Here is a 25,726-nt window from a genome sequence, read left to right as displayed (position 1 = left end):
TGATTCTGGCCACGACCGACCTCTCAAAGCACTTCATCATAGTAGATGTGGATTTCTCATGTTTGGGATGTGAGTACCACTGGACAATAGTTGTTGAGACAACTCATCCTGCTGCTCTTAGGCACTGGTATGATTGCTTCCCTTTTAAAGCAAGTGGGAACCTCCATCTGCAGTAGTGAGAGATTGAAGATGTCCTTGAACACTCCTGCCAGTTGGTTGGCGCAGGTTTTCTGTGCCCTACCAGTTATACTATCAGGGCCTGACAGCTTGTGAAGGTTCACCTCCTTGAAAGACACTGAGGCTGTCTACAAGAAGGGTCAGAGCCGTCTCTATTTCCTGAGGAGACTGAGGTCCTTTGACATCTGCCGGACAATGCTGAGGATGTTCTACAAGTCTGTGGTGGGCAGTGCTATCATGTTTGCTGTTGTGTGCTGGGGCAGCAGGCTGAGGGTAGCAGACACCAACAGAATCAACAAACTTATTCGTAAGGCCAGTGATGTTGTGGGGATGGAACTGGACTCTCTGACGGTGGTGTCTGAAAAGAGGATGCTGTCTAAGTTGCATGCCATCTTGGACAATGTCTCCCATCCACTACATAATGTACTGGGTGGGCACAGGAGTACATTCAGCCAGAGACTCATTCCACCGAGATGCAACACAGAGCGTCATAGGAAGTCATTCCTGCCTGTGGCCATCAAACTTTACAACTCCTCCCTTGGAGGGTCAGACACCCTGAGCCAATAGGCTGGTCCTGGACTTATTTCATAATTTACTGGCAAAATTTACATATTACCATTTAACTATTTATGGTTCTGTTACTATTTATTATTTATGGTGCAGCTGTAATGAAAACCAATTTCCCCTGGGATCAATAAAGTATGACTATGAAAGCTGTTCTGATGGCAGCCTCTGAGACAGAGATCATAGGGTCACCGGATGTGTAGTGTTTTGCACTAGTATAGTTTTATTCTCCATTTCAAAGTGTGCATAAAAGGCACTGAAATCACCTGGGAGTGAAGCATCGCAGCCATTCATAACCTTAGGTTTCACTTTGTGGGAAGTAATGTCCTGCAAGCCCTGCCAGAGTTGACGTGTGTCCAATTCCATCTCTAATCTTAATTGGAATTTTTTTTTTGCTTTTAAAATAGTCTTCCTTAGGTCATACCCGGACGACTAGTATAGTTCCACTTCACTTGTCTTAAATGCCACAGATCTAGTCCTCAACAGACTACAAATCTTGTAGATCATCCACAGCTCTTGGTTTGGATATGTCTAGTCTTGAAGGCATACATTCATCCACCCGGGTCTTGATGAAGTGGGTGACAACTGTGGCGTATTGATTCAGACTGGAAGATTAATCTCTGAATATTGTCCAGTCCATTGACTCAAAGCAGTCCTGTAAACACTCCTCTGCCCCTCTTGACCATAGCTTCTTGGCCCTCACCATTGGTGCTGCGGTCTTTAGTCGCTGCTGATACCCTGGGAGAGGACGTACAGCTAAGTGATCGGACTTCCCAAAGTGTGGGTTTGGGATGGCACGATAAGTGTTCTTGATATTGGTATAACAGTGGTCAAGTGTGTTGGCTCCTTTTGTTCCACTGGTGATATGTTGGTGGGTTGTTGTTCAGAGACTTCAAGATGGCCTGGTTGAAATCTCCTGCAATGATGGGGAAGGCATTAGTGAGTGCACTTTCATACCTGTTCATTACAAAGCTCAGCCCCTCCAGTGCCTGCCGGCCTGACGTTGGTCTGAAGTGGAATGTACACTGCTACCAGGATGATGGCAGAAAACTCCCTTAGCGGACAAAATGGACAGCATTTGACCAACACCTCCAATATGAAAGCCTTAACCACCGTTCCTGACCAATCAGTGACATTAACGTTGAATCTCCCAGCATCAATGTTTTGAGAGTCGCTATTGAGGAGAAACCCAATTGAGCCTGCACATAAAAGGAGCAGGTCATGGTAGGACCCTCTGCAGTGTTTCATGGCTCCCAAAGCCTCTCCCCAGCTATTTGCCTAGATGTAAAGCTGCAGCAAAGCACAGTGAAGTTTCCTGAACACCAGGTGAAACAATCCACTAGAACAGCATCCAGTGCCTCCAGAGCTTGTACTGTGGATAGAATCTGTATCACTTCTGCATTTCCCATGGTCTATTATGCAGAAAGACAAGATCTTGAGACTATGGGGGAAAAATGCAATCCCGATGTACAGTTATTTCCATATAGCATTCCCTTCACTGCTGGGCCAAGACCGTAGAGCTTCTTCCTTATTAGATGGTGTATTTTGCTATGAGTATCAATTTTAAAAATATAATACAACGTCTTGAAAAAGTATTCAACCCCGACAACTATTTTCACATTTTAGTCTCATTGTCTAAATTTGAAATACATTGAAGTAGGATTTTTTTTTGAGTTGATCTAGAAAACATTGTGCATCATGTCAAATCCAACGAAAAATTCTAAAATCTGTCAACAATTTACTGGAAATTAGAAACCAAACAAGTGAGGCTGAAAAAGTATTCATCTCCTTTGTAATTACTATGTTAACTTTCCTCAGGTGCAATATCTTACCAACTCACCCAATTTGTTGATGTAAAACTTGGAGGATCACCTGTTTTCAATGAATTCATAAGAATAAGTACTCCCTCTTTCTGTAAGGTCCAACAATATAGTAGATTTTCAACAGACTAAACCAAAACAAAGACAAAAGAACATTCAAAACATGTCTGGGAAATGATAATAGAGAAACACAAATCTATGGAAGGCTACAAGAGCATCTTAAAGACACTGCACATACCCAAGAGCTCAGTACAGTCCATCATGAAAAAATGGGAAAAAAATGAAACAACAGCCACACTGCCTAGGTCAGACTGCCCCTCTAAACTTAGTCATGTCACCAGAGAAGAATGGCACTTGTAAAAGAGGCTACTGTGACACTAACAATCACTCTGGGTAAGCTGCAGATGTCAGTGGCTGCAGTTGGAAAAGAAGTTCATGGTTCCACAATCTCCAAGGCCTTGCACAAAAAGGGTATTTATGGATGGCACAGAAGAAGCCCTGGGGGAAAAAAGCATATCTTTCCCCATCAAGACTTAGCAAAGCTTCACTTAGAAGGTCATTGCGAAGATGTGGAAGAAGGCCTTGTGATTGGATGAGACTAAAGTGGAATTTTTTTGCCTTCAACACTAAGTAGTATGTGTTGCGTAATTCTAATACTGCGCATCAGCCATCCCTACTGTAAAGTATGGTGGAGATAGCATCATGCTATCAGGATGCTTTTCAGCAACAGGTACTGGAAATCTGATCAGGATTAGTGGGAAGATGAATGCTGCTAAACACAGAATCAGGTTTAATATCACCGGCACTTGTCTGTCTAGATACCATATCCGATGCGGACGTTGGTGACCATGATTTTCCATATAGACCTATCCCTCGTACTTTGGATGACTTCCATTTCCTCTGTGTAGCCACCCGGCTAGGCTTTTGATGTACATAAGCCAAGGTCTTCCTCTAGGTTTGCTCCCCTCTATCTTTCCAGGGAGTATGTGTTTTTCTAGTTCATCTTTCCACATGATGTGTCCTAGGAATCTGAGTTGTCTTTCTCTTATTGTTGGTATGAATGATCTAACTGCTTGGGCTCTTCTGAGAACTTCTTCATTTGATATATGTGTGTGTGCACGTGTGTGCGTGTGTGTATGTATGTCGTGAAATTTGTTAACTTCGTGGCAGCAGTATAATGAAATACATGATAATATTTTTTTTAAAGACTGAATTACTGTCTGTGTGTGTGATATGGATATAGATATATAAATTTAAAATTAGGTAATTCAAAAACAGAAATCACAGAAAAATTAGTGAGGTAGTGTTCATGGGTTCAGTGTCCATTCAGAAATCAGATGGCAGAGGGGAAGAAGCTGTTCCTGAATCATTGAGTGTGTGTGCCTTCAGGCTCCTGTACCTCCTACCTGATGATATAAATGAGAATAGGGCATGTTCTGGGTGGTGGGGGTCTTTACTATTGGACGTCACCTTTTTGAGGCATTGCTTCTTGAAGAGGAGGTTAGTGCCCATGATGGACCTGACTAATTTTATACTCTCTGCAACTTACTTTGATCCTGTACAGTAGTCTTTGCTAGTGTTTTAGATGGCATACCAAATCTCCTCAAACTCCTTATGAAATATAGCTACTGTCTTGCCTTTCTTGTATCTGCACCAATATGTTGGGACCAGGTTAAGTCCTCTGAAATAGTAACAGCCAGGAACTTGAAATTGCTCACTCTCTCCACTTCTGATCCCTCTGAGGACTGGTGTTTGTTCCCTCATTTTGCCCTTTCTGAAGTCCACAATCCGTTCTTTGGTCTTACTGAAGTTGAGTGCAATGTTGTTGCTGCTACACCATTTGACTAGCTGGTATATCTTGCTCCTGTATGCCCTCTCAAATCCATCTGAGATTCTGCCAACAATGGTTGTATCATCAGCAAATTTATAGATGGCATATGAGCTGTGTCTAGCCACATAGTCATTGGTGTAGAGAGAGTAGAGCAGTGGGCTAAGCACATGTCTCTCAGCTAGGTGGAGATGTTATTTCCTGTCTGCATAGATTATGGTCTTCTGGTTAGGCAGTTGAGGATCCAGTTGCAGAGGGAGGTACAGAGGCCCAGGTTCTGTAGCTTTTCAATCATGACTGTAGGATTGGGTATTAAATGCTGAGCTCTAGTTAATAAACAGCAACTTGACATATGTATATGATACAAGGCCACGTGGAGAGTCAATGAGATCGCATCTACCGTAGATCTATTGTGGTGATAGGCAAGTTGCAGTGGGTGCAGGTACTTGTTGAGGCAGGAGTTGATTCTAGCCCTGACCAATCTCTCAAGGCACTTAATCACCGTAGATGTGAGTGCTAATGGACAATAGTAATTAAGGCAGCTCGTACTCTTCTTCTTGGGCACTGGTATAATTGTTGTCCTTTTGAAGCAGGTGGGAACCTCTGACTGTAGTAATGAGAGATTGAAAATGTCTTTGAACCACCCTGCCAGTTGGTTGACACAGGTTTTCAGAGCCTTACCAGGTACTCCATTGGGGCTTGCCACCTTGCAAAGGTTCACCCTCCTGAAAGACAGCCTGATGTTGGCTTCCAAGACAGAGATCACAGGGTGACCGGGTGCTGCAGGGATCCTCATAGCTGTAGTATTATTCTCCCTTTCAAGGTGAGCATAAGAGGCAATGAGCTCATCTGGGAGTGAAGCTTCCCTGCCATTTGTGCTATTGGGTTTTGCTTTGTAGAAAGTAATGTCTCGCCAACCCTGCTGGAGTTGGTGTGCATACAGTGTCGCCCCCAACCTTTGTTCAGAATTGTTCCTTAACTCTTGAACTAGCCCTGTGTGGCGTGTGGCCAAGTGGCTAAGGCGTTGGTCTAGTGATCTGAAGGTTGCTAGTTCGAGCCTCAGCTGAGGCAGCGTGTTGTGTCCTTGAGCAAGGCACTTAACCACACATTGCTCTGCAACGACACTGGTGCCAAGCTGTATGGGTCCTAATGCCCTTCCCTTGGACAACATCAGTGGCGTGGAGAGGGGAGACTTGCAGCATGGGCAACTGCCGGTCTTCCATACAACCTTGCCCAGGCCTGCGCCCTGGAAACCTTCCAAGGCGCAAATCCATGGTCTCGTGAGACTGACGGATGCCTATAATGTGTGTAGCCCTCTGCATGTCATACCTGGTTCTCTTGTAAAGACCTGGGTCGCCAGACTTAAATGCCACAAATCTAGCCCTCAGCAGACTACAGCTCTCCTGGTTCATCTACGGCTTTTGATTTGGGATTTGTGTAGGCACGCACTCATTTGCACAGGTTTTAATGAATTCTGTGTCAACTGTGGTGTACTCATTCAAATTTGAAGAAGAATCCCGGAATACTGTCCAGTCCACTGATTCAAAGCAACTCTGTAAGTACTCCTGCACTTCCCTTGTCCATAATTTCTTGGTCCTCACTACTGATGCTGCAGTCTTCAGTCTCTGCCTATACTCAGGGAGTAGAAGTACAGCCAGGTGATCAGACTTTCCAAAGTGTGGGTGTGGGACAGTATAGTGAGCACTCTGGGTGGTTTAACAGTGGTCCAGTGTGTTGGTTCCTTTGGTGCTACAAGTGATTTGTTTGTAATGATTAATAGAGACTCTTCAAGCTGGCCTGGTTAAAATGATGAAAAGTTAAATTTCTGTGTAGTTTTTCTTAAATGTCTGGCAAATATTTGTTAACATTTTTTAAAATTGCTGTAAGTATTTATTTAGTATGTGCACACTTGATCATTGCTTAACTGGTAAAATGGATCAAATCTATCTCATTGGATCTCAGCCCTGTAACTGGAATGTGGAAAGGGTTAAACAAAAATATGAGAATATGTATTTCTCTAATGTATGGAGTGGGAAAGTTAATTACTTCTTTAGAATTAATTGGCCACAATTAATGTAGATTTTATTCATGTGATGACTGCAGATTTCTTCTGAATGTCATTTTGGATCAATTGCTTATGACTTGCCAGTTTCAGCAGTGCTTGAAAGGTCAGCGTTTATTCCCCTTGAGGGAGGTTTGGTGAGAAGCTGGCTGTTGTTAGATGGGAAGCTATCAACTTTGAGATAATAACAGTTACTGTCTTAAGTCCATAGAGCATTTCCTTGTACCTCAAATATGCCCTCTAGTTAAGAAGTGGCAAAGCCCATTAATGACCTGAATAGGTGATGCTGAGCATTGCAGTAGTAGGGAGTGACAGCCTGCCAAGCACTGCCACCAAAGTTGGGGCCTCTCCTATGCAAATGGCAACATTTTTTTTAGTAAAACCGATTTTTATTATGGTTAGTTGTACTGCTGGTGCTCAAAATTTTACCTCAAATAAACCCTTTCACACTTAATGATTCACAGGATGTTTTTCTTTCATTTCAGCATCTTTTTTTGGAGAGAGCTATGTGCATCTCAAAATAGCAGAGGCTTCTAGCAAGTCATCATTAAGTTTACGATTTCAAACCTCAAGATCAAATGGACTACTTGTCCTGGTGGCAGGAGAAACAGATTACTGGTTGGTGGAACTCCAAGCTGGTTGTGTACAGGTAAGCTGGTGGGGGAGAAAATGGGGTTGTGTTTGCTATAATACTGTTTCTGCTGTGATTAGCAGAATTTGGAGCTTGGTTCTGGTGAAAAGGTTCTCTTCCCTCTTTTGCTCTAATACTGTTTTTGTTGTTCTTAGGTGAAATTGGAGCTTGGTTCTGGTGAAAATATTCTTTACTCTGAAAGAGGAGTGGAGCTGAATGATTTGGCACTGCACACGTTGGAGCTACACCACAAAGCAGATGAAGTGACCCTGACAGTTGACAACCACTACAGAACCAGTGTAACTGTGCCAGGTCAACTTCGTGAACTTAACATTCAACATGGCATTTTTGTAGGAGGTACCGGTGAATTTGACAAACCTTACATGAAAGGAGTTGCAAATAACTTCCGGGGATGCATTGATGAGGTGATCTTCAACCAACAGGATATCTTGTCTTCTTTGAGAACGTATTCTGGATTTAAGACTGTTCATGAGGTTTCAGCAGGCTGCAGTGATGAATTCTTTGCTGAAGATAGTGATCCTATCAGTTTATTTAGTTCAAAATCTTTTCTTGTATTTACTACATGGGATACACAAGAAGAAACAGTGTTTGAATGCACTATAGGCACTACTGAGCCGTTAGGTTTGCTGCTATATCATGCTGGTCAACAAGGTGATTTTATTGCAATGGAAATTGCAGAAGGATTGATTCAAGTGGTTGTTGGGAAATCTGGAAAGGCAACACATCTCACTTCCCTAAGTCAAGTCAATGACAATATTTGGCATTATATTAAGCTGCAAGTTACATCTAAGCGTCTTCATCTCACTGTGGATGATGAAACTGTAAAGACTACTCTGAGTTCTCGTAGCAAAAATATTAAGTTGAGGGGTCCAATGTTTATTGGTGGCACAGATGAAAGTAACCGTGCTGAGGTCTTGAAGATTGGTCTTCATTCCCTTGCAGGAAGAAAAGCAAGAGGAGGATCCTTCAGGGGTTGTCTAAAAGATGTCAAAACTAACTCGGAAATAAAAAGCTTAAAAAATGTGCTTGCCACAAAAGATATTTCAGCTGGGTGTGCAACAGCTCAAATGGCAGCTCTCCCAACAGCTTCCTCTCTGCAGGAGACACTTAAATCCACAGCTAAGGCACGAGCTAAAAAATTCCTGATTCTCAATAATTTAGTAGTTTCAGAAGGAGGGCAGAAAGCACTAGAGCCTAAGCACATAGAGTTGAACCTTGAGCTTAAGGAACTGGGACTAAAGCAGTCACAAATAGTATTTAAGATAGCAAAGCAGCCGAAACATGGAAATCTGAAATTGGACTCTGATTCAGAGCCTGAACAGAATTCTTTCACGTTGTCCAACCTCTGGAATGAAAAAGTATTTTATGTTCATGATGGAACTGAACATTCCCATGATCAGTTCTCATTTTCTATTCTTGCAAACAGTAAGGAGGCCCCACAATACTTGAAAGGAGATGAGCAGTATCTTTTTAACATTACTGTTACTCCAACTAATGATGCTCCTGAGATTGTTCTTCCAGAAGGTAATTTATTCACTTTGCTAGAGAATTCCAAGAAATGTCTTACCGAGAATGTGATTAAGGCCATTGATGTTGACACAAATTCAACAGAACTTCAGTTCTTTGTTTTAGGTAATCTTAATGAAAATGCTGGATTTTTGGAAAATGCCCTGAATCGCGGTACTCCAGTAAGCACATTCTCCAACACTGATCTGGAAGAAGGAAACATTTATTACGTTCACCGAGGTGTTCGCACCTCAAGGATTGTGTTGCGTGTCAGTGATGGTGATAGAGTGAGCAATACTGTTGTTTTACGTATAATGGCAGTGCCTGCGGTTTATAAAGTAGTCAATAATACAGGCCTGATAGTGGATCAGAGTGATGCTGCTTTAATCACCAACTACAATTTGTCAGTTGAAACCAATGCTGTTAATCAGGAAGTAGAAATACGTTATAACATTGCTAAATCTCCAACGTACGGTGAAATTCAACGGCAGCATTCTAGTGGAGCATGGAAGCAAATCAGTTCTTTTTCTCAGCGATCAGTGGACCGGGGCCGGATACGATACTTTGGCACTTTCCATAAACTTCAGACCAGCAATGTTACTGACATGTTCAAATTTAAAGTTAATGTCGGGAGTAAAACTAATGAAGAGCTGGTTTTTCCTATTACGGTGAACTGGGTCCATTTCAAGCTCCTGAAAAATATTCCATTAGAGATCAATAAAGGAAAGAAACAAGCTCTCACCTCTGAGAACCTCTATGCTGTTGTAAAAGGACCAAGAATCCCTGAAAGTGAGTTATACTACAAGTTAGTGACAGTACCTGTAAGAGGACAACTTCTGATGAATAACAAAATCTTAACACAGAATTCTTCTTTCAGTCAGAAAGATATTAATGCTCAGATGGTAGAATATGAACCAGTTGGAAAGCTGCATGAAGACAAAGAAGACTTCTTCAGCTTTCAGCTTTATTCCAAGCAAGTAGTATCTGAGAAGCATAATTTCCACTTAGTTATTAAGGCTGATGTTAATTCCATTAACTTAATAAATAATGGGCTCACATTAGTGGAGGGAGAAGGAGAGCTAATAACAAAGGCAGAATTATTTGCAGAAACTTTGGACACCAAAATGTTCTTGTATGTTGTTGTACAGAGTCCCAGATATGGCAAATTGAAGCGTATCAATCGCTCTGATTCAACTGATAGTAATGACAACATAACAACATTTACTAATGAAGATATTATTGGGCATCGGCTCATGTATGTGCATGACAATTCTGAGACTACACGTGATGAGTTTGTATTTGTAGCCACTGCTGGAGAGGTTGCAGACATTTCAGAATCTGACCCAAATTCTGTGTCCATTGTAGGGACGTTCACCATAACCATTCAGCTAAAAAATGATGAAAAGCCCATTCGTCTTGTAGACAGAGTGTTTCATGTGGTTAGGAATGGTCAACGGCTGATAACCTCTGAAGACCTACGCTACCATGATCCTGATTCGGACTTCAATGATGCACAGCTATTGTACACCCGGCGTGGTATTCCAAATGGTGACATAGTTTCAGTGAATGACTCCTCCAAAAAACTTTTCCAGTTTTCCCAAGAAGACCTTGATAAGAAACGTGTTCTGTTTGTGCATCGAGGTACTGACAGTAGCAGATTTGTCTTGTTTGTTACTGATGGAAAACACTACACATCTTCATTACTGGAAGTCAGAGCCTCTGATCCTTACATTCAAATAGCCAACAATACGGGACTTATGATGCAGAAGGGGCAAGGAGTGTCTGTAACAACAGCTAATTTCAGTGTTAGAACAAATCTTTACATCACAGATGAAAGTGAAATTAATTATAGTGTGTTTCTGTCACCAAAGCATGGAACACTGTATTTGAATGGTGTACGTACAGAATCTTTCACACAGAGTGATTTGAAGATGGGTCATGTGGTATATCAACATGACAACAGCAACAACCTTGTAGATGGGTTCAATTTCACAATAAAAGCCAAAAATGTACTGCTCGATGGAGGTATTAATGTTCGAATATATCTGGAGAGCCATCAGCATGCTCCAAAAATTGTACACAACAACAGTTTGTTGGTTGAGGAGGGGAAACCTGTGAAGATTAGCAAAACAAAGCTTCAGGTAAGATGGAGGAGGGATGTTTTTGTTTTTATCTTCGTTGTTAATATTTATCATCTCTCCTGCATTTCATTTTTCAAAGTATCTCTGAAAAACGACTACTGTAGGCAACTGAACTGTTGGAGTCTGATATTTTGATCCAAGGGTCTTTCAGATGTCAACAAAGAGACATAAAACTTGTTGCTTCGCGTTTGTTTAACTAAGTGCTAAGAGAATTGGAAACATAGAGTAGCAAAAGTCTAGATCAAAGAACAGAAAAAGAATAAAGATGACAGGCCAACGTGTTCATACCCTTCTTACCATAGCTAAGAACCAATCTTTTTCTAATTTGTTACATAGAAACATAGAAACATAGAAAATAGGTGCAGGAGTAGGCCATTCGGCCCATTCGAGCCTGCACCACCATTTATTATGATCATGGCTGATCATCCAACTCAGAACCCCGCCCCAGCCTTCCCTCCATACCCCCGACCCCCGTAGCCACAAGGGCCATATCTAACTCCCTCTTAAATATAGCCAATGAACTGGCCTCAACTGTTTCCTGTGGCAGAGAATTCCACAGATTCACCACTCCCTGTGTGAAGAAGTTTTTCCTAATCTCGGTCCTAAAAGGCTTCCCCTCTATCCTCAAACTGTGGCCCCTCGTTCTGGACTTCCCCAACATCGGGAACAATCTTCCTGCATCTAGCCTGTCCAATCCCTTTAGGATCTTATACGTTTCAATCAGATCCCCCCTCAATCTTCTAAATTCCAACGAGTACAAGCCCAGTTCATCCAGTCTTTCTTCATATGAAAGTCCTGCCATCCCAGGAATCAATCTGGTGAACCTTCTTTGTACTCCCTCTATGGCAAAGATGTCTTTCCTCAGATTAGGGGACCAAAACTGCACACAATACTCCAGGTGTGGTCTCACCAAGGCCTTGTACAACTGCAGTAGTACCTCCCTGCTCCTGTACTCGAATCCTCTCGCTATAAATGCCAGCATACCATTCGCCTTTTTCACCGTCTGCTGTACCTGCATGCCCACTTTCAATGACTGGTGTATAATGACACCCAGGTCTCGTTGCACCTCCCCTTTTCCTAATCGGCCACCATTCAGATAATAATCTGTTTTCCTATTTTTGCCACCAAAGTGGATAACTTCACATTTATCCGCATTAAGTTGCATCTGCCATGAATTTGCCCACTCACCCAACCTATCCAAGTCACCCTGCATCCTCTTAGCATCCTCCTCACAGCTAACACTGCCACCCAGCTTCGTGTCATCCTCAAACTTGGAGATGCTGCATTTAATTCCCTCATCCAAGTCATTAATATATATTGTAAACAACTGGGGTCCCAGCACTGAGCCTTGCGGTACCCCACTAGTCACTGCCTGCCATTCTGAAAAGGTCCCGTTTATTCCCACTCTTTGCTTCCTGTCTGCCAACCAATTCTCCACCCACACCAATACCTTACCCCCAATACCGTGTGCTTTAAGTTTGCACACTAATCTCCTGTGTGGGACCTTGTCAAAAGCCTTTTGAAAATCCAAATATACCACATCCACTGATTCTCCCCTATCCACTCTACTACTTACATCCTCAAAAAATTCTATGAGATTTGTCAGACATGATTTTCCTTTCACAAATCCATGCTGACTTTGTCCGATCATTTCACCGCTTTCCAAATGTGCTGTTATCACATCCTTGATAACTGACTCCAGCAGTTTCCCCACCACCGACGTTAGGCTAACCGGTCTATAATTCCCCGGTTTCTCTCTCCCTCCTTTTTTAAAAAGTGGAGTTACATTAGCCACCCTCCAATCCTCAGGAACTAGTCCAGAATCTAACGAGTTTTGAAAAATTATCACCAATGCATCCACTATTTCTTGGGCTACTTCCTTAAGCACTCTAGGATGCAGACCATCTGGCCCTGGGGATTTATCTGCCTTCAATCCCTTCAATTTACCTAACACCACTTCCCTACTAACATGTATTTCGCTCAGTTCTTCCATCTCACTGGACCCTCTGTCCCCTACTATTTCTGGAAGATTATTTATGTCCTCCTTAGTGAAGACAGAACCAAAGTAATTATTCAATTGGTCTGCCATGTCCTTGGTTCATTCCGGTTTGACATGCAGTGATGCTATGTTGTAGAAAACTTGCTCCTTGCTAAACCAGTTAAGATTCACCAGGATGCTGTCTGGATTAGAGAGGATGTCTTAAGAGGGTAGGTTGAGCGAGCTAGGGCTTTTCTCTTTGGAGCAAAGGAGGTTGAGAGGTGACTTGATAGAGCTGTACAAGATAATAAGAGTCCTTGATCAAGTGGATAGCCAGAGACTTATCCCCCAGGCAGATATGCATAATTTTCAAGTGATTGGAGGAAAGTGTTGGCGGGGGGGTGGGGTTGGGAATGTTAGAGATAATTTTATTTTGCGCAGAGAGTAGTGAGTGCATAGAACACCTTGCCAGGGCTGGTGCTAGAGGAAGATACATTAGGGGCATTTAAAAAACACTTAGATGGGCAAATGGATGTTAGAGAAATGGAGGGCTATGTAGGAGGGAAGGGTTAGATTGATCTTAACGTAGGTTAAAAGGCTGGCACAACAATGTGGGTGAAGTGCTTGTGCTGCAATGTAGGGTTCTATGTTCTGTAGATATTCCCTGGCCCTGCATGTTATATGGAATACAAGTTGAAATCCTTCAGTATTGGTCTGACATTTATTTCCATGTGGTAGTCATTATTAAATGATGCTGTAAGTTGTGCAGCACAACTATGTAGAAGCACAGGAATTCAACCTAATTCAAAACTAAAGTGTAGGTGTGTATATTAAAAATGTATGTGCAGTAATCAACATTAAAGTTATAATTTTAATATCCATTTTAATACACCCATTTTTTTTTTACCAATTAATATGTCAGTCATAGGAATCCATGTGGCTTCTGTGAGCAGAGTAAAGAATAGCCATTTGCTTCCTAACAGCAATCTGAGGACTGAGCAAGTTTCTTGTCAAGCTCTGTTGCAGATGAGTCCAATTTTTCAATTGTTCTCTTTTAATGAACATTAAGAAATTTGTTATTTTTTTCTGCAGGGTCTAGTATAATTTTGTCCACTAGGTGTCACTGAACCTTTATATGAATGTAACACACATAAAAGTTGCTGGTGAACGCAGCAGGCCAGGCAGCATCTCTAGGAAGAGGTGCAGTCGACGTTTCAGGCCGAGACCCTTCATCAGGACTAACTCCTTCCTTAGTCCTGACGAAGGGTCTCGGCCTGAAATGTCGACTGCACCTCTTCCTAGAGATGCTGCCTGGCCTGCTGCGTTCACCAGCAACTTTTATGTGTGTTGCTTGAATTTCCAGCATCTGCAGAATTCCTGTTTTTTGCCTTTATATGAATGTGTTTCGTTTTAAGTTGGTGATTCTAGTTGTTTTGATATATTTACATTATGGTATATTGTGGGTTCTAATAGAATTTTAAATTTTAAAAAATTATGTTAAGCTTATGACATGCATCTTAAATATATGTATTTTAGGTTTATATAGCTGTTAGTGTAGCTTTAATGGAGTAGCTAATAAATTATTCTCCACCATAATCCATATTGAAGCCAACTACTCCTCCGTATGGTATGTTCTGAGCCACCAAAGTTACTGGTTTAGAAATCCTTTGCTAATTATTCAACAGTGAAAATGCTGAATAAATTGAAAAAATGGCCATTAATTTCCATTTTCTGGTGTCTTGGTGTATTTTATAGCAGGAGGTCGACAGATTTTCTGTGAAAATAGCAGCTCACTTATTTCAAGATATTTAAGAATTTTGTAGAATTTTTTTTAGCACAAAGCAGATAACGGTGGATCTGACAAATTTATAGTGGTGTCTGACAATATGCCATCAAACTGAGATTCATAGAGTAGAAATAATTGGGTGTTTTTGAGGGTGGGAGAAAGAGACTAAAGATGACTGTAGGAATTAGTGGGACCCTTGGCTTTTCATAGAATCCTTATTTTGTCAGCTACACTCTGATGTTCATCATTCCTGGTGACATCTGCAGGAAGGGTTTTCCAAGTCAGTAGCATTGTAAGAATAGCCTTTGATTGTGGTGATTTTATTCCCCTCCCCCCCTTTTCTTGCAGTATTTTTCCTCCTGTATAGCCATGTGTTTGGTTATCATTGGCCAGTGAATAAAGCAGATTTTGATCATTTTGCCTTTCACTTTAAATAGGGGTTTGTATAGAACAAAGGCCAACACATATCTGGTGGTACAAGGGCAATGTCTGCAATGTGCTGGACCTCCAAGGCTCCAAATGCCTGGTTTATATATAGTCAATACATGTGAATATGCAGTTGGGAGTCCATTTGGAAGGATTTACAACCTGCTGTAAGGCTGCAAGCATCTTCTGCCACCCAGGAGCTTGGTTGGTGCCCATATTTCCGACTGGCGAGCTAGAAATAGGGTTTGGTAGAATGGAGCTCTGCCATACCTGGGGAGAACCTGTAAATAGCAGACCAGCCCTACAGTTTCACGTGCACAATGCTCTTATGGTCTTGTTGCAGCAGCTGTTTTGTGAATGTAAAATTTCACAGCTTACTGAATTGTAGCAAAATTGTAAGCTAAGATATAAACCATTAATATCCAAATAGCATGTGCTTGGTGTTAAAACTAATCGGTATTATTACTACTGGCATAATTCATGAAATTGTTTTAAAGCAGCAGTACAGTGCAAGACACAAAATAAATTGCTATAAGTTTCATTCAAAGATGAATAGTGCAAAATAGGGAGATAGTGTTCATAGCCTTGGAACCATAGAAATTTACACCACATGAGAGCACCACAAGCTGTTTCATTGTATTCATAGAAGAATCCCACACCCATGACCTAAAGGGAATTGGGAATCCCAGTGCAAGATTCCGAAAAGGTTGACCTGCAGGTTGAATTAGTAGTAAGAAAGATGCATACAATTAAGGCATTCATTTTTGACTAGGATATAAAGGCAAGGATGTAATGCTGAGCCTTTTGTAAGGCATTGGTTAGATGTTTGAGTATTGTGAACACCTTTGGGCCCTGTATCAAAGAAAGCATGGGCTGGCATTGGAGAGGGCCCAGAGGAGGTTCATGAGAATGATCCCGGGAATGAAAGGATTAATGCAAGAGGAGTGTTTGATGGTTCTGGGACTCTGCTTGCTGGGGTTTAGAAGAATGAGGGGGATCTTACTGAAACCTACCAATTATCGCAGGGCCTAGATAGAGTGGACATGATGTTTCCAATGGTGGGAAAGCATAGGACCAGAGGGCACAGCCTCAGAATAGAAGGACGCCCTTTTAGAACAGATAAGGAGGAATTTCTTTAGCCAGAGTGTGGTATAAAATTCATTGCCACAGATGGCTGTGGAGGCCAAATTATTGAGTATATTTCAAGTAGAAGTTCATCAGTTCTTGATTGTTTTTTAAGGACATCAAAAGTTACAAGGGGAAGGCAGGAGAATGTGGTTGAGAAGGAAAATAAATCTGCTATGATGGAATGGTGAGTAGATTCAATGGGCCGAATGGCCTAATTCTGCTCCCATGTCTTATGGTCTCAACAGTAATTTATACTGATGTGGCATCTTCGCTCTGGTGAGCATTCAGGGAGAGGTGCAGGAAGAGCAGATATTACAGGCTGAAATGGAATAAAAATCTCTGATGGAATAAGATAAGAATGGAACAGGTTGACCTCTGTCACCTGGATGACACTTCAGATGCCCCAGAGATTTGTATCCTATTCTGCTTTGAACACTTAACCTTAATTTTCCCATAAACCAGCAATGCAGCCCCCCCTCCCCCCCAGCCACATTAGCGTAGTGGTTAACATGACAGTCTTATAGCTGGGGTCAGATTTTGGGGGAACTTCATGAATGAGATGTATAACTAAATAAAGATGTAAATAAGCTGTTGATTGAATAATCTCACGTCTATTACTCTTTCAGGTAGTTCATAAAGATAATCTGCCATCTGAAATAGTTTACAAAGTGAAAATTGCACCGGCTCATGGCTACATTCGAAGCTTTACAGAAACAGAAGGGTATTATGTTGGGACTGAACATAAGCCTATCCAGTATTTTACACAACAAGATGTAAATGATGGCAGTATCCAATATGTACAAGTGAAAGAAAATCAGACAAAGGACAGTTTCACTGTTGATATTTCGAATGGAATAGTGGAATTGGCAGGACTTCCAGTCCTGATTGATGTTATTCCAAGGCTGATTCCTGTGGAAGTGCATAACTTTACAATCAAGGAAGGTGCATCTAAGGCACTGACTGAAGATTTTATAAAAATTGCAAGCCCTCATTTTGCTGAGCTTAATTTTGAATATATAATAATAAAAGTGCCAAACCATGGTCATATAGAAAATTCTCATTTTCCTGGACATCCTCTCTTGTCGTTTACGAGACATCAGGTAATGTGATAAGACGGAAGTATTTTTGTACTAATAATTGTCAATGAAAAGTTTTCTATGTTAATGATATAAGGATAATAAAACTTTAAGATATTTTATGTTAACCAAATGTAAACACAATGGCCACATTATTAGGTACACCAGTACATCCTGTTATGCAAATATCTAATCAGCCAAATGTAGCAGCAATTCAATGCACCAGCCAGGAATCCATAGGGATACAAATATGCAAACTGAATGGAGGCGGATTGGCCACACCTTGAGGAAGCCAACCAACAACATCATCAGGCAGGCATTAAAGTGGAATCCCCCAAGGAAAGAGGAAAAAGGGACTTCCAAAGAACAATAGAGGAGGGGTGCTGAGGCCGAAATTAGATGATGGAGATCTGCCCCTTCCCCCTACAGTCCTGATGAAGGGTTCCGGCCCGAAACGTCGACCGATCTTTTCCACGGATGCTGCCCGACCTGCTGAGTTCCTCCAGCGTGTTGTGAGTATTGCTTTGACCCCAGCATCTGCAGATTATTTTGTGTGTAGATGATGGGGATACTCTTGGTTCATCCTCGAGAAACTGGCTCTGAAGAGAGGACAATGGAGGCAGGAGGTTATCGATGGCCTATGCTCCACTGGGAGCTAAGGACCCAAGAAGAAGAATTCAATGTATGAAAACAGGTAGACATGGTCAAGAGGTTCAGTTGTGGGTGAAAATACCTTGTTAATGAGAGAGGTCAGATGAGAATGGCCAGACTGGTTCAAACTGACAAGAAAGGGACAGTAGTTCAAATAACCACGTGTTACAACAGTGATGTGCAGAAGAACATCTCCTGAATGCACAGCATGCTGAACCTTGATGTGGATGGGCTACAGCAGCAGAAGATCATACTGGGTTCCACTCCTGTACCTAATAATTGGCCATTGAATGTATAAGAAGACTCTGGCTTCATATCCAGCTAGAGCAATTAAGTTTCTATTGATTATTCAAATTCATATTATATGTAATATACTTAAAACAAATTGATAGTAAAACTGATTTCTATACCTTCCAGATTGAGGAAGAATTTATTTACTATGTTCATGATGACAGCGAGAGTCTTCAGGATAACTTCTCCATAATGGTTAATGATACTCAACTGAGAAAACAGAGTTTGCTTTGGACAGTTTTTATTAATATTACATCTGTGAATGATGAGCCCCCCATTATCCTTACTAAAAAAGAATTGAAAGTAAGTTAACTGCTGTTTGATATGTTAACCAAATGTGAACATGGACGAAACACTAATGAAGATCTTCCTTGACCAAGGAGGCCATATTTGTCTGATTTGGACCACAGTGACTGCAGTGATAATCAGCGATGACTCGGGCACTTCATTGGTTCAAAAAGCACGGTGGTATTAAATCATATGGGGGTGATTGTGGAAGTAATCTTGTTGAGCACAGTTTGCAAAAAAGACGATATAGACAAATAGTTTTCCCTTGAGGCTGAGAGGGGTCCTAATAGAAGTTTATAATATTATGAGAAGCATAGATGTTCAGCTGGTATCTTTTTCCTGGGGTCTAAATATCTACAAGTAGAGGGCATATACTTAATGTGAGTTGGGGAAAGTTCAAGGGAGATGTGTGGGGCAAGTTTTTCACTCAGACAATTCAGGTGCCTGAAATGCACAGCCAGGGTAGTGGTGAAGACAGATTCAATACAGATGTTTAAAATGCTCTTAGATAGGCTCATGAATATACAGAGAATGGAGGCATATGGGTCATATTCAGCCAGAAGGGGTTTGGAGTCACTAGCTTAATTAGTTTGCCACAGATTCGTGGGCTGAAGGGCCTGTTTCTATGCTGTACTGTTATATATCCCAAAAATGGAAACAGAGACAGGTCTGTCAGTTGCTGAAAAAAGAGCTTGGAGTGATAGAACATAAGAAAAGCTGTTGATAATTTTATTGGAAGTAAGCACAGAAAATACTGAAAATTATAGGTTACTCTTTTTTTTCCCTTTTCTTTTTTTCTCCCTTTTCCTGACTTTGGAAAGATATGGAACATGTTTATTTCCTAACTTTCAGTCTGATAGAAATTCATTGGCCCAGAAATTCAGTTGTATTGCACTGCTTATATATCCCTATCCAATTGAAAATGTTCCTTTCCCAGAGTGAAATTAGATGATCATTATTTTCCAAAGGTTTAGTATTATTACCAAAATTCAGCTGGATATTTCACAGCATAAGTTTGCTTGCATGCTGACACACTCATTAGGACTCCACTGAAGTAAATACTTTACTTGCTTTCCATGATTTGAAATATTTCATCAGTCTCAACACTATCACTCTCACCCCCTGACCATTTCCTACCCTGGTCACTGTCCCATTCCAACCTCTGATCCATTCACTTGGCCTAAGCCATGATGCTGTTGATTTCCTAGATCATGGCCACACCACCAGTGGCCCTCTCTTCCTCCCCCTTCTAATATGTACACCCAAGAGGATGATAATCTGATGACAGATCTCTCATTTTTTAGGGCATGATTAGGCCTTTAATTTTGAAAAAGTAGAATAGAAGTAAATTATTTTTGAAAGGATAATGGAACTTAGAAAAAGTATTATCTATAAGTGTGAGCACTGGTAACCTTGCATTTATTTTAATTTCATATTCTGGGCATATTACAAGCTGCAGACTGCTGTTATAATAGTGCTGCTCTACTTGGGCAGTGCAGTGCAACTGCAGTTGTAAATTGATGCAGTGAACTTGGGGTGGAATCTATGGCTTTCTCACACTGAAGAAGGATGCTATCATGAAGTCAAGGCAATAAGTTATTTTACTCTTTGTTCTTGACTAATTACTTTAATTAGTGTGGGGTGGGGTTAAGCTAGATTGGCAGGGGTCTGGGATGAGAGAGTGAAGTTAGTGAGAGGACAAGGGTACATACAGCAGCTAAAGAGGGTAGGCCTAGCAATCAGGATAGCTTTGTTTATAGTAAAAGGGCAGATAGTACCACTGCTTTGAACCACATCTATTTCGATGTATGTAGCTTAACGGGATGAACTGAGGGCATGGATTGCCTCTAGGGACTGATATTGTGGCCATAACAGAAATGCTGTTGAGAGAGGGGCAGGCCTGGCAGCTCAATGTTACAATATCAATGCTTTAGGTATGACAAGAGCAGGTAAGAATGGATGCCTTTTTGATAAAGGAGGACATAATAGTAGTTCTTGGAGGGGAAATCCTTGTGGAGTCATCTAATGAGGCTATTTAGGTAGAACTTAGAAATAAGAAGATGGTGGTCACCCTAGCAGGGCCATATTATAGACCCCCAGTAGTCAGCAGGAACTTGAAAGAGCAGATGTGTTGAGAATAACATGTAGTTGTGAGAATAGCAGTTAGTGCTAGTAGGAGATTTCAGTTTCCCAGGTTTCAACTGGGTCATGCAGAGTGCAAAGTGACTGGATGGGATAGAATTCGTGCAACGTGGTCAAGACTGTTTCTTCACACAATGTATAGAGGAACTTAATTGGGAAGGATCAGTACTGGACCTTCTCTTCAGGAATAAAATAGGCCAAGAAACTGAAGGGGCACTGGCGGATAACTTTGGGTCCAGAGACCACAATTCTATTAGTTTTCAATAGTTATGGAAAAAGATAGAATAGGTCCAGAAGTTGAAGTACTGAACTGGAATAGGGCCAACTTTGAGGGCATTAGGCAGCATCTAGCTGGGGGTGAATGAATTGCTCAATTTAAAGGGAAGAGAACATTTGGCAAGTGGGAGACTTTTAAAGAGGTCATTTCAGGAGTCCGGGCGAAACGTGTTCATGTTAGGGTGAAAGGTAGATGTACCAAGCTGAACAACCATGGCTTATAAGAGATATCAAAGCTCTGGTAAGGAGAAAGAAGGAAGTGTACATAGTATTTTGTGTAGTTGGGTACAAATGAAAATCTTGATGAATATAAAAAGTTTAATACCAGGCTTAAGATGGAAATCAGGAGGATAAAAAGAGCCTATGAGGTGGATTTGGCAGGCAGAGTTAAAAATAATTTCAGTTGATTTTTCAGTTATATTATTTCTTTTTATTATTTTTTGCACTTTTTAATTTAACTGTTTAATATACATATATACTTTAATTGATTTACTTTTTTTAAGTATTATAACGTATTGCACTGTACTACTGCCCTATGCCAGTGATATTGCATTGTGCTACTACCACATATGCTAGTGATATTAAATCTGATTCTGATTATATTGATTGTTAATGAGTGACTAGGGAGAGAATAGGTCATCTTGATGGCTGACATTTTTAATGTCTATTTTTCCTATGTTTTGTCTAAGGAGAATAGCAAGAAATGAGGGTAATAAGTAATGAGGTATTGGACTACATGCACATTATGAGGAAGAAGGTATTTGTAGCTTTGCACATTATGGTGGATAAATCTCTAGGACCTGTCCAAGTGTGCCCCTGGACTTTGAGTGGGCAGGGAAGAAATCACAGAGGCCCGTGTAGAGATATTTTCTTCATTGTTAACCACTGATGAAGTTCCAGAAGACTGGAAGATGACTAATGTTGTTCCATCATTCAAGAAGAGTAGCAAGGATGGGCCAGGGAACAACAGGCCAGTGGGCCTGTTGGGAGTTCTGAGGGACAACATCTACCACCACTTGGGCAGCTAAAACCTGATCAGGAATAGTCCACATGATTTTGTGCGTGGGAAGTCATGTTTGATGGATCTTTTTGGAATTTTTCTTGAAGAAGTAACTAGATGGATAGATAAAGGTAGAGCACTGGATGTTGCCTATTTGGACTTCAGTAAGGCCTTTGCAGGTTGGCTCACAAGGGATTCACAGGGAAGCTAATGAGGTATATTCAGATTTGGTTCAATGTTAGGAAGCAGAAGGTGATGTTTGAAGGGCAATTCATCAACTAGAAGCTTGTGATTTGTAGGGTGTTCCAACGATCAGTGTTGGCACCATGTTATTCATTATTTATGTAAAAGATTTGGATATGAAGGTACATGGCACGATTAGCAAGTTTGCCAAAGATACTAATTACCAAATCTTGTTGATAGTGAAGAAGGTTACAGTGAATTGAAAAGAGATCTTGATCATTTAGGAAATGGGCTGAGGAGTGGCAAATGGATTTCAAATTAACTAAGTGTGAGGTGATCCATTTTATCAAACTAGTGTAGGATCAATACAGTGAATGAAGGTTACTGATGAGTGCTCTGAAGAAGAGGGACCTGGGAGTACAAGGGCACTGAAAGTGGATGGGCAAAGTAGACAGGATGGTGAAGGAAGTGTTTAGCATACTGACCTTTATCAGTCAGGGCACCGAGTTTAGGAGTAGGGATACTGTTGAAGTTATATAGATCACTCTCTTTAGTTTTTGCCTTAATAGTATTTTATAACCATATATGGTTTTGTAAATAAACCAATAAAAGTCCAGAAGAAAATTAGCAAAATAAAAAAGCATTTGTGTGTAGTTCACAAGAAGCAGAAATAAGTTTTAATGGATTCTGCAACAAGGACTCTGTGGACTGTAGTTTTGGTGGACTTGGAATCAAGAACTCCTTGGGGCTCTACTGTTGCTTGCAGGGTGGGAAGAGGAGTGTCGGTGCTTCTGCTAGCGTGGGGGGGGGGGTCGATAGTTTTGCTGCTGCTTGTGTGAAGGGAGAGAGGAAGGGGGCCTTGGGCCTTTAATGTTTCTATCATTCATTCTATGGGGTTTCTTGTCTTGTGGATGTCTGTGAAGAGTATGAATTTCAGATTGTATGGGGGGTGATTGATAAGTTCGTGGCCGAAGGTAGAAGGAATCAATTTTAGAAAACCTAGCACATTTATTTTTCAACATAGTCTCTTCCTACATTTACACACTTAGTCCAGCGGTCATGGAGCATACGGATCCCTTCTTTGTAGAAGTCGGTGTCTTGGACCTCCAGAAAGTTGTCCACAGCAGGGGTGATTGATAAGTTTGTGGCCTAAGGTAGAAGGAGATGAGTTATACAGCTCTCGTTACATGCATGTGCAGTTCAACTCTTTGAGTGATTATGCAGAAAGTTTGAAGTTAATAACTCATACTATTGCTTTGTTTTTATTCAGGTATGGGTTGGCTCAGTTACAGAGATAACAAAAACTGATCTGAGTGCAGAAGATAAAGACTCATCCCCAGAAGAATTAGTTTATTCTGTAACACCCCCGAGCAATGGCTATCTTGCTCTAAAGATGTCACCAAATAAGCACATCCTCAACTTTACTCAGTTTCATATAAATAATGGCCAACTTGTCTTTGTTCATAATGGTAAGCTTTGTGATTTTTTTAAACTTGCAAATTTAGACAATAGACAATTGGTGCAGAAGTAGACCATTCGGCCCTTCGAGCCTACACCGCCATTCTGAGATCATGGCTGATCATCTACTATCAATACCCGGTTCCTGCCTTGTCCCCATAACCCTTGATTCTCCTATCCATAAGATACCTATCTAGCTCCTTTGTTTGGGAAATATTAAAGCAATATAAAACACAACATTGTTCTAGAGCTAGATAAGGAAGTTGGGTACTATTTTAGCAGTTCTATTAATACAGAATTAAATGCTGATCCACAGGAGAGAGTGGTAATAATTTTGATAAACTAATGTATAAAAGTGGAACATAGGGATCTATTGGACTTTTATAGGAATGGAATACAATCAAGTTTCATCTGAACATTGCAAAAGCCATAAAGACTGCATTGCTGATTTAGATATTGTGGCTCATGAAATTGATGCCTGGAGCAGAACAATCGTGATCATGTTGAATGAAGGAGCATTCATGATGGATTGAGTGGTTAAATCTTTCTATTTTCTTTGTGATTTTGTTCAGCAAGCGTTTGATAAATTAAAGAATATTGGATTAGTAACCAGTGGGATTCAAAGGTACGACTAGAGTAACAGACAATAATTGTCTGTACTTATCACTGAATTACTCTTTGGGTTACTGCATTACATAATCTTTCAGAATTTGCTAACAAAAATTAAGTTTTCCAGCCAGGTGTCAGTAAATGAAATACTTCAACTACGAATGTATTAAGAGCGACATATTTATACACAGTATGATTAGTGCAAGTAGAGAGAAACAAAGTATTTTATGAGTGAAGGAAAAAATAGAATACATGGAATGTTCTCATTTTTACTGAAATTCTAGAAACATCAGCAAAGAAGGTTGTTAACTGGCCTCGTGTAGTGACAGTCTTGAAAAATATGCTATATCTTCAGGGTGATAATATGTGAAATACAGTAAGATCCACAGTGGATTAAATTTTACATCAGTGCACGGGAGCACTAATATAACATTTACGATAGACTAGATTGTGTTTTACATTATTTTGCATTTTATGTTCTTGGCGTTAGTTTGTGAACTTGTGCAACAGCAGAAATATGAACCAGGAAAGGGTGAATATTGAAGTTGAGAGTTTCTGTGTAATTGGTAATCCTGGGGAAAATGCAGTATCTTCTGAGTTTTTTGTCAGTTTTCCAATTAAATCTTAATATATATCTTATATGGATTTGCACAGTGGGGCTGCATATTTGAACAAATTCTTCCATAGAATGTTTATTTTCCTTCAAAATAAAATTGCTTGTAATGATATTCTGGTACATGAATAGAAATGAAAATCGGTCCAAGATAATAAAAAGGCTAAAATATTTCTCTAACTGTATTTTAAATAATTGAAAATGACTTTTTAAAAACAAATTCAGATAAAACTACTTACCAGTTTCATTAATCTACCCAAGCCAGGTTCTCAGTAATACTATGTCAATTGGAGCTAAAAAGATATCTTGACGAGCTTGCATGAAATGGATGCAATTAGCAAAAACTCCCCATTAATTTGAAATAGAATCCAGTTTTATCATCAGGGTTTGGACTCCAGATTGTCTTGTAGTTTACCTAGGCAGTTAAACATGTGACCTATTTTGTAGCATACTAATGACCGTAGGAGTTGCAGGTCTACTCAGTTAACTTCGGCTACTGGAAGATACATTAGATCAGTACCAAGAAGAGGGCTGGTGGTCAGAAGGCTAGCGTGAGTCTGTGAGCATGGGGAGGATTGGATCACTGTATGGGTTGGCGCCTGCATCCACTGATGCTAGAGGAAGTGAATGCTAATGGTGCTGGTAATAAAACTCGAGTTCAATTATGTTTGCTAAAAGCCCAGAAACAAACATTGAATAATTTTGACTATTCCCTAATTTTGTAGCTGACACTGTTACAATTGAGATTCACAGAGTTCCCAGGTTTCAAAGTACATTTATTATCAAAGTATGTGTGCTATATACAACCTTGAGATAAGTCTCCTTAGAGGCAGCCACAAAACAAAGAAACCCAACAGAACCCAATGTGCAGGAAAAAAATCACGCAAACAATAAAAGAAGGCAAATAATGTTCAGAACTGTAGTTCATGAAATTGAGCCCACAGCCACAAAACCAGTCACTTAACGCAGACAAGTGTGAGGTGTTGCACTTCGGTAGGGCCAACCTGGATAGGTCTTAGACAGTGAATGGTAAGGCACTGAGGAGTGCCTTAGAACAAAGGGATTTGGGAA

General features: G+C 40.7%; 1 protein-coding gene across 1 annotated transcript in view; it reads left to right on the top strand.

Moving 5' to 3' along the window:
- cspg4ba (chondroitin sulfate proteoglycan 4ba) overlaps positions 1–25,726 on the top strand; it is a 103,809-nt gene that overhangs the window by 19,496 nt on the left and 58,587 nt on the right. Inside the window, exons 2-6 of the mRNA XM_063042922.1 lie at positions 6,937–7,100; positions 7,238–10,750; positions 16,695–17,168; positions 18,213–18,389; positions 23,246–23,444. Coding sequence (XP_062898992.1) covers positions 6,937–7,100; positions 7,238–10,750; positions 16,695–17,168; positions 18,213–18,389; positions 23,246–23,444 — 4,527 coding nt within the window. The remainder of the gene's footprint in view (positions 1–6,936; positions 7,101–7,237; positions 10,751–16,694; positions 17,169–18,212; positions 18,390–23,245; positions 23,445–25,726) is intronic.

Source organism: Mobula hypostoma, chromosome 3 (genome assembly GCF_963921235.1).
Source record: "Mobula hypostoma chromosome 3, sMobHyp1.1, whole genome shotgun sequence".
Taxonomy (NCBI): Eukaryota; Metazoa; Chordata; class Chondrichthyes; order Myliobatiformes; family Myliobatidae; genus Mobula; species Mobula hypostoma.
The sequence above is the reverse complement of the archived record's forward strand: the minus strand, read 5'-3'. Positions and strand labels throughout refer to the sequence as shown.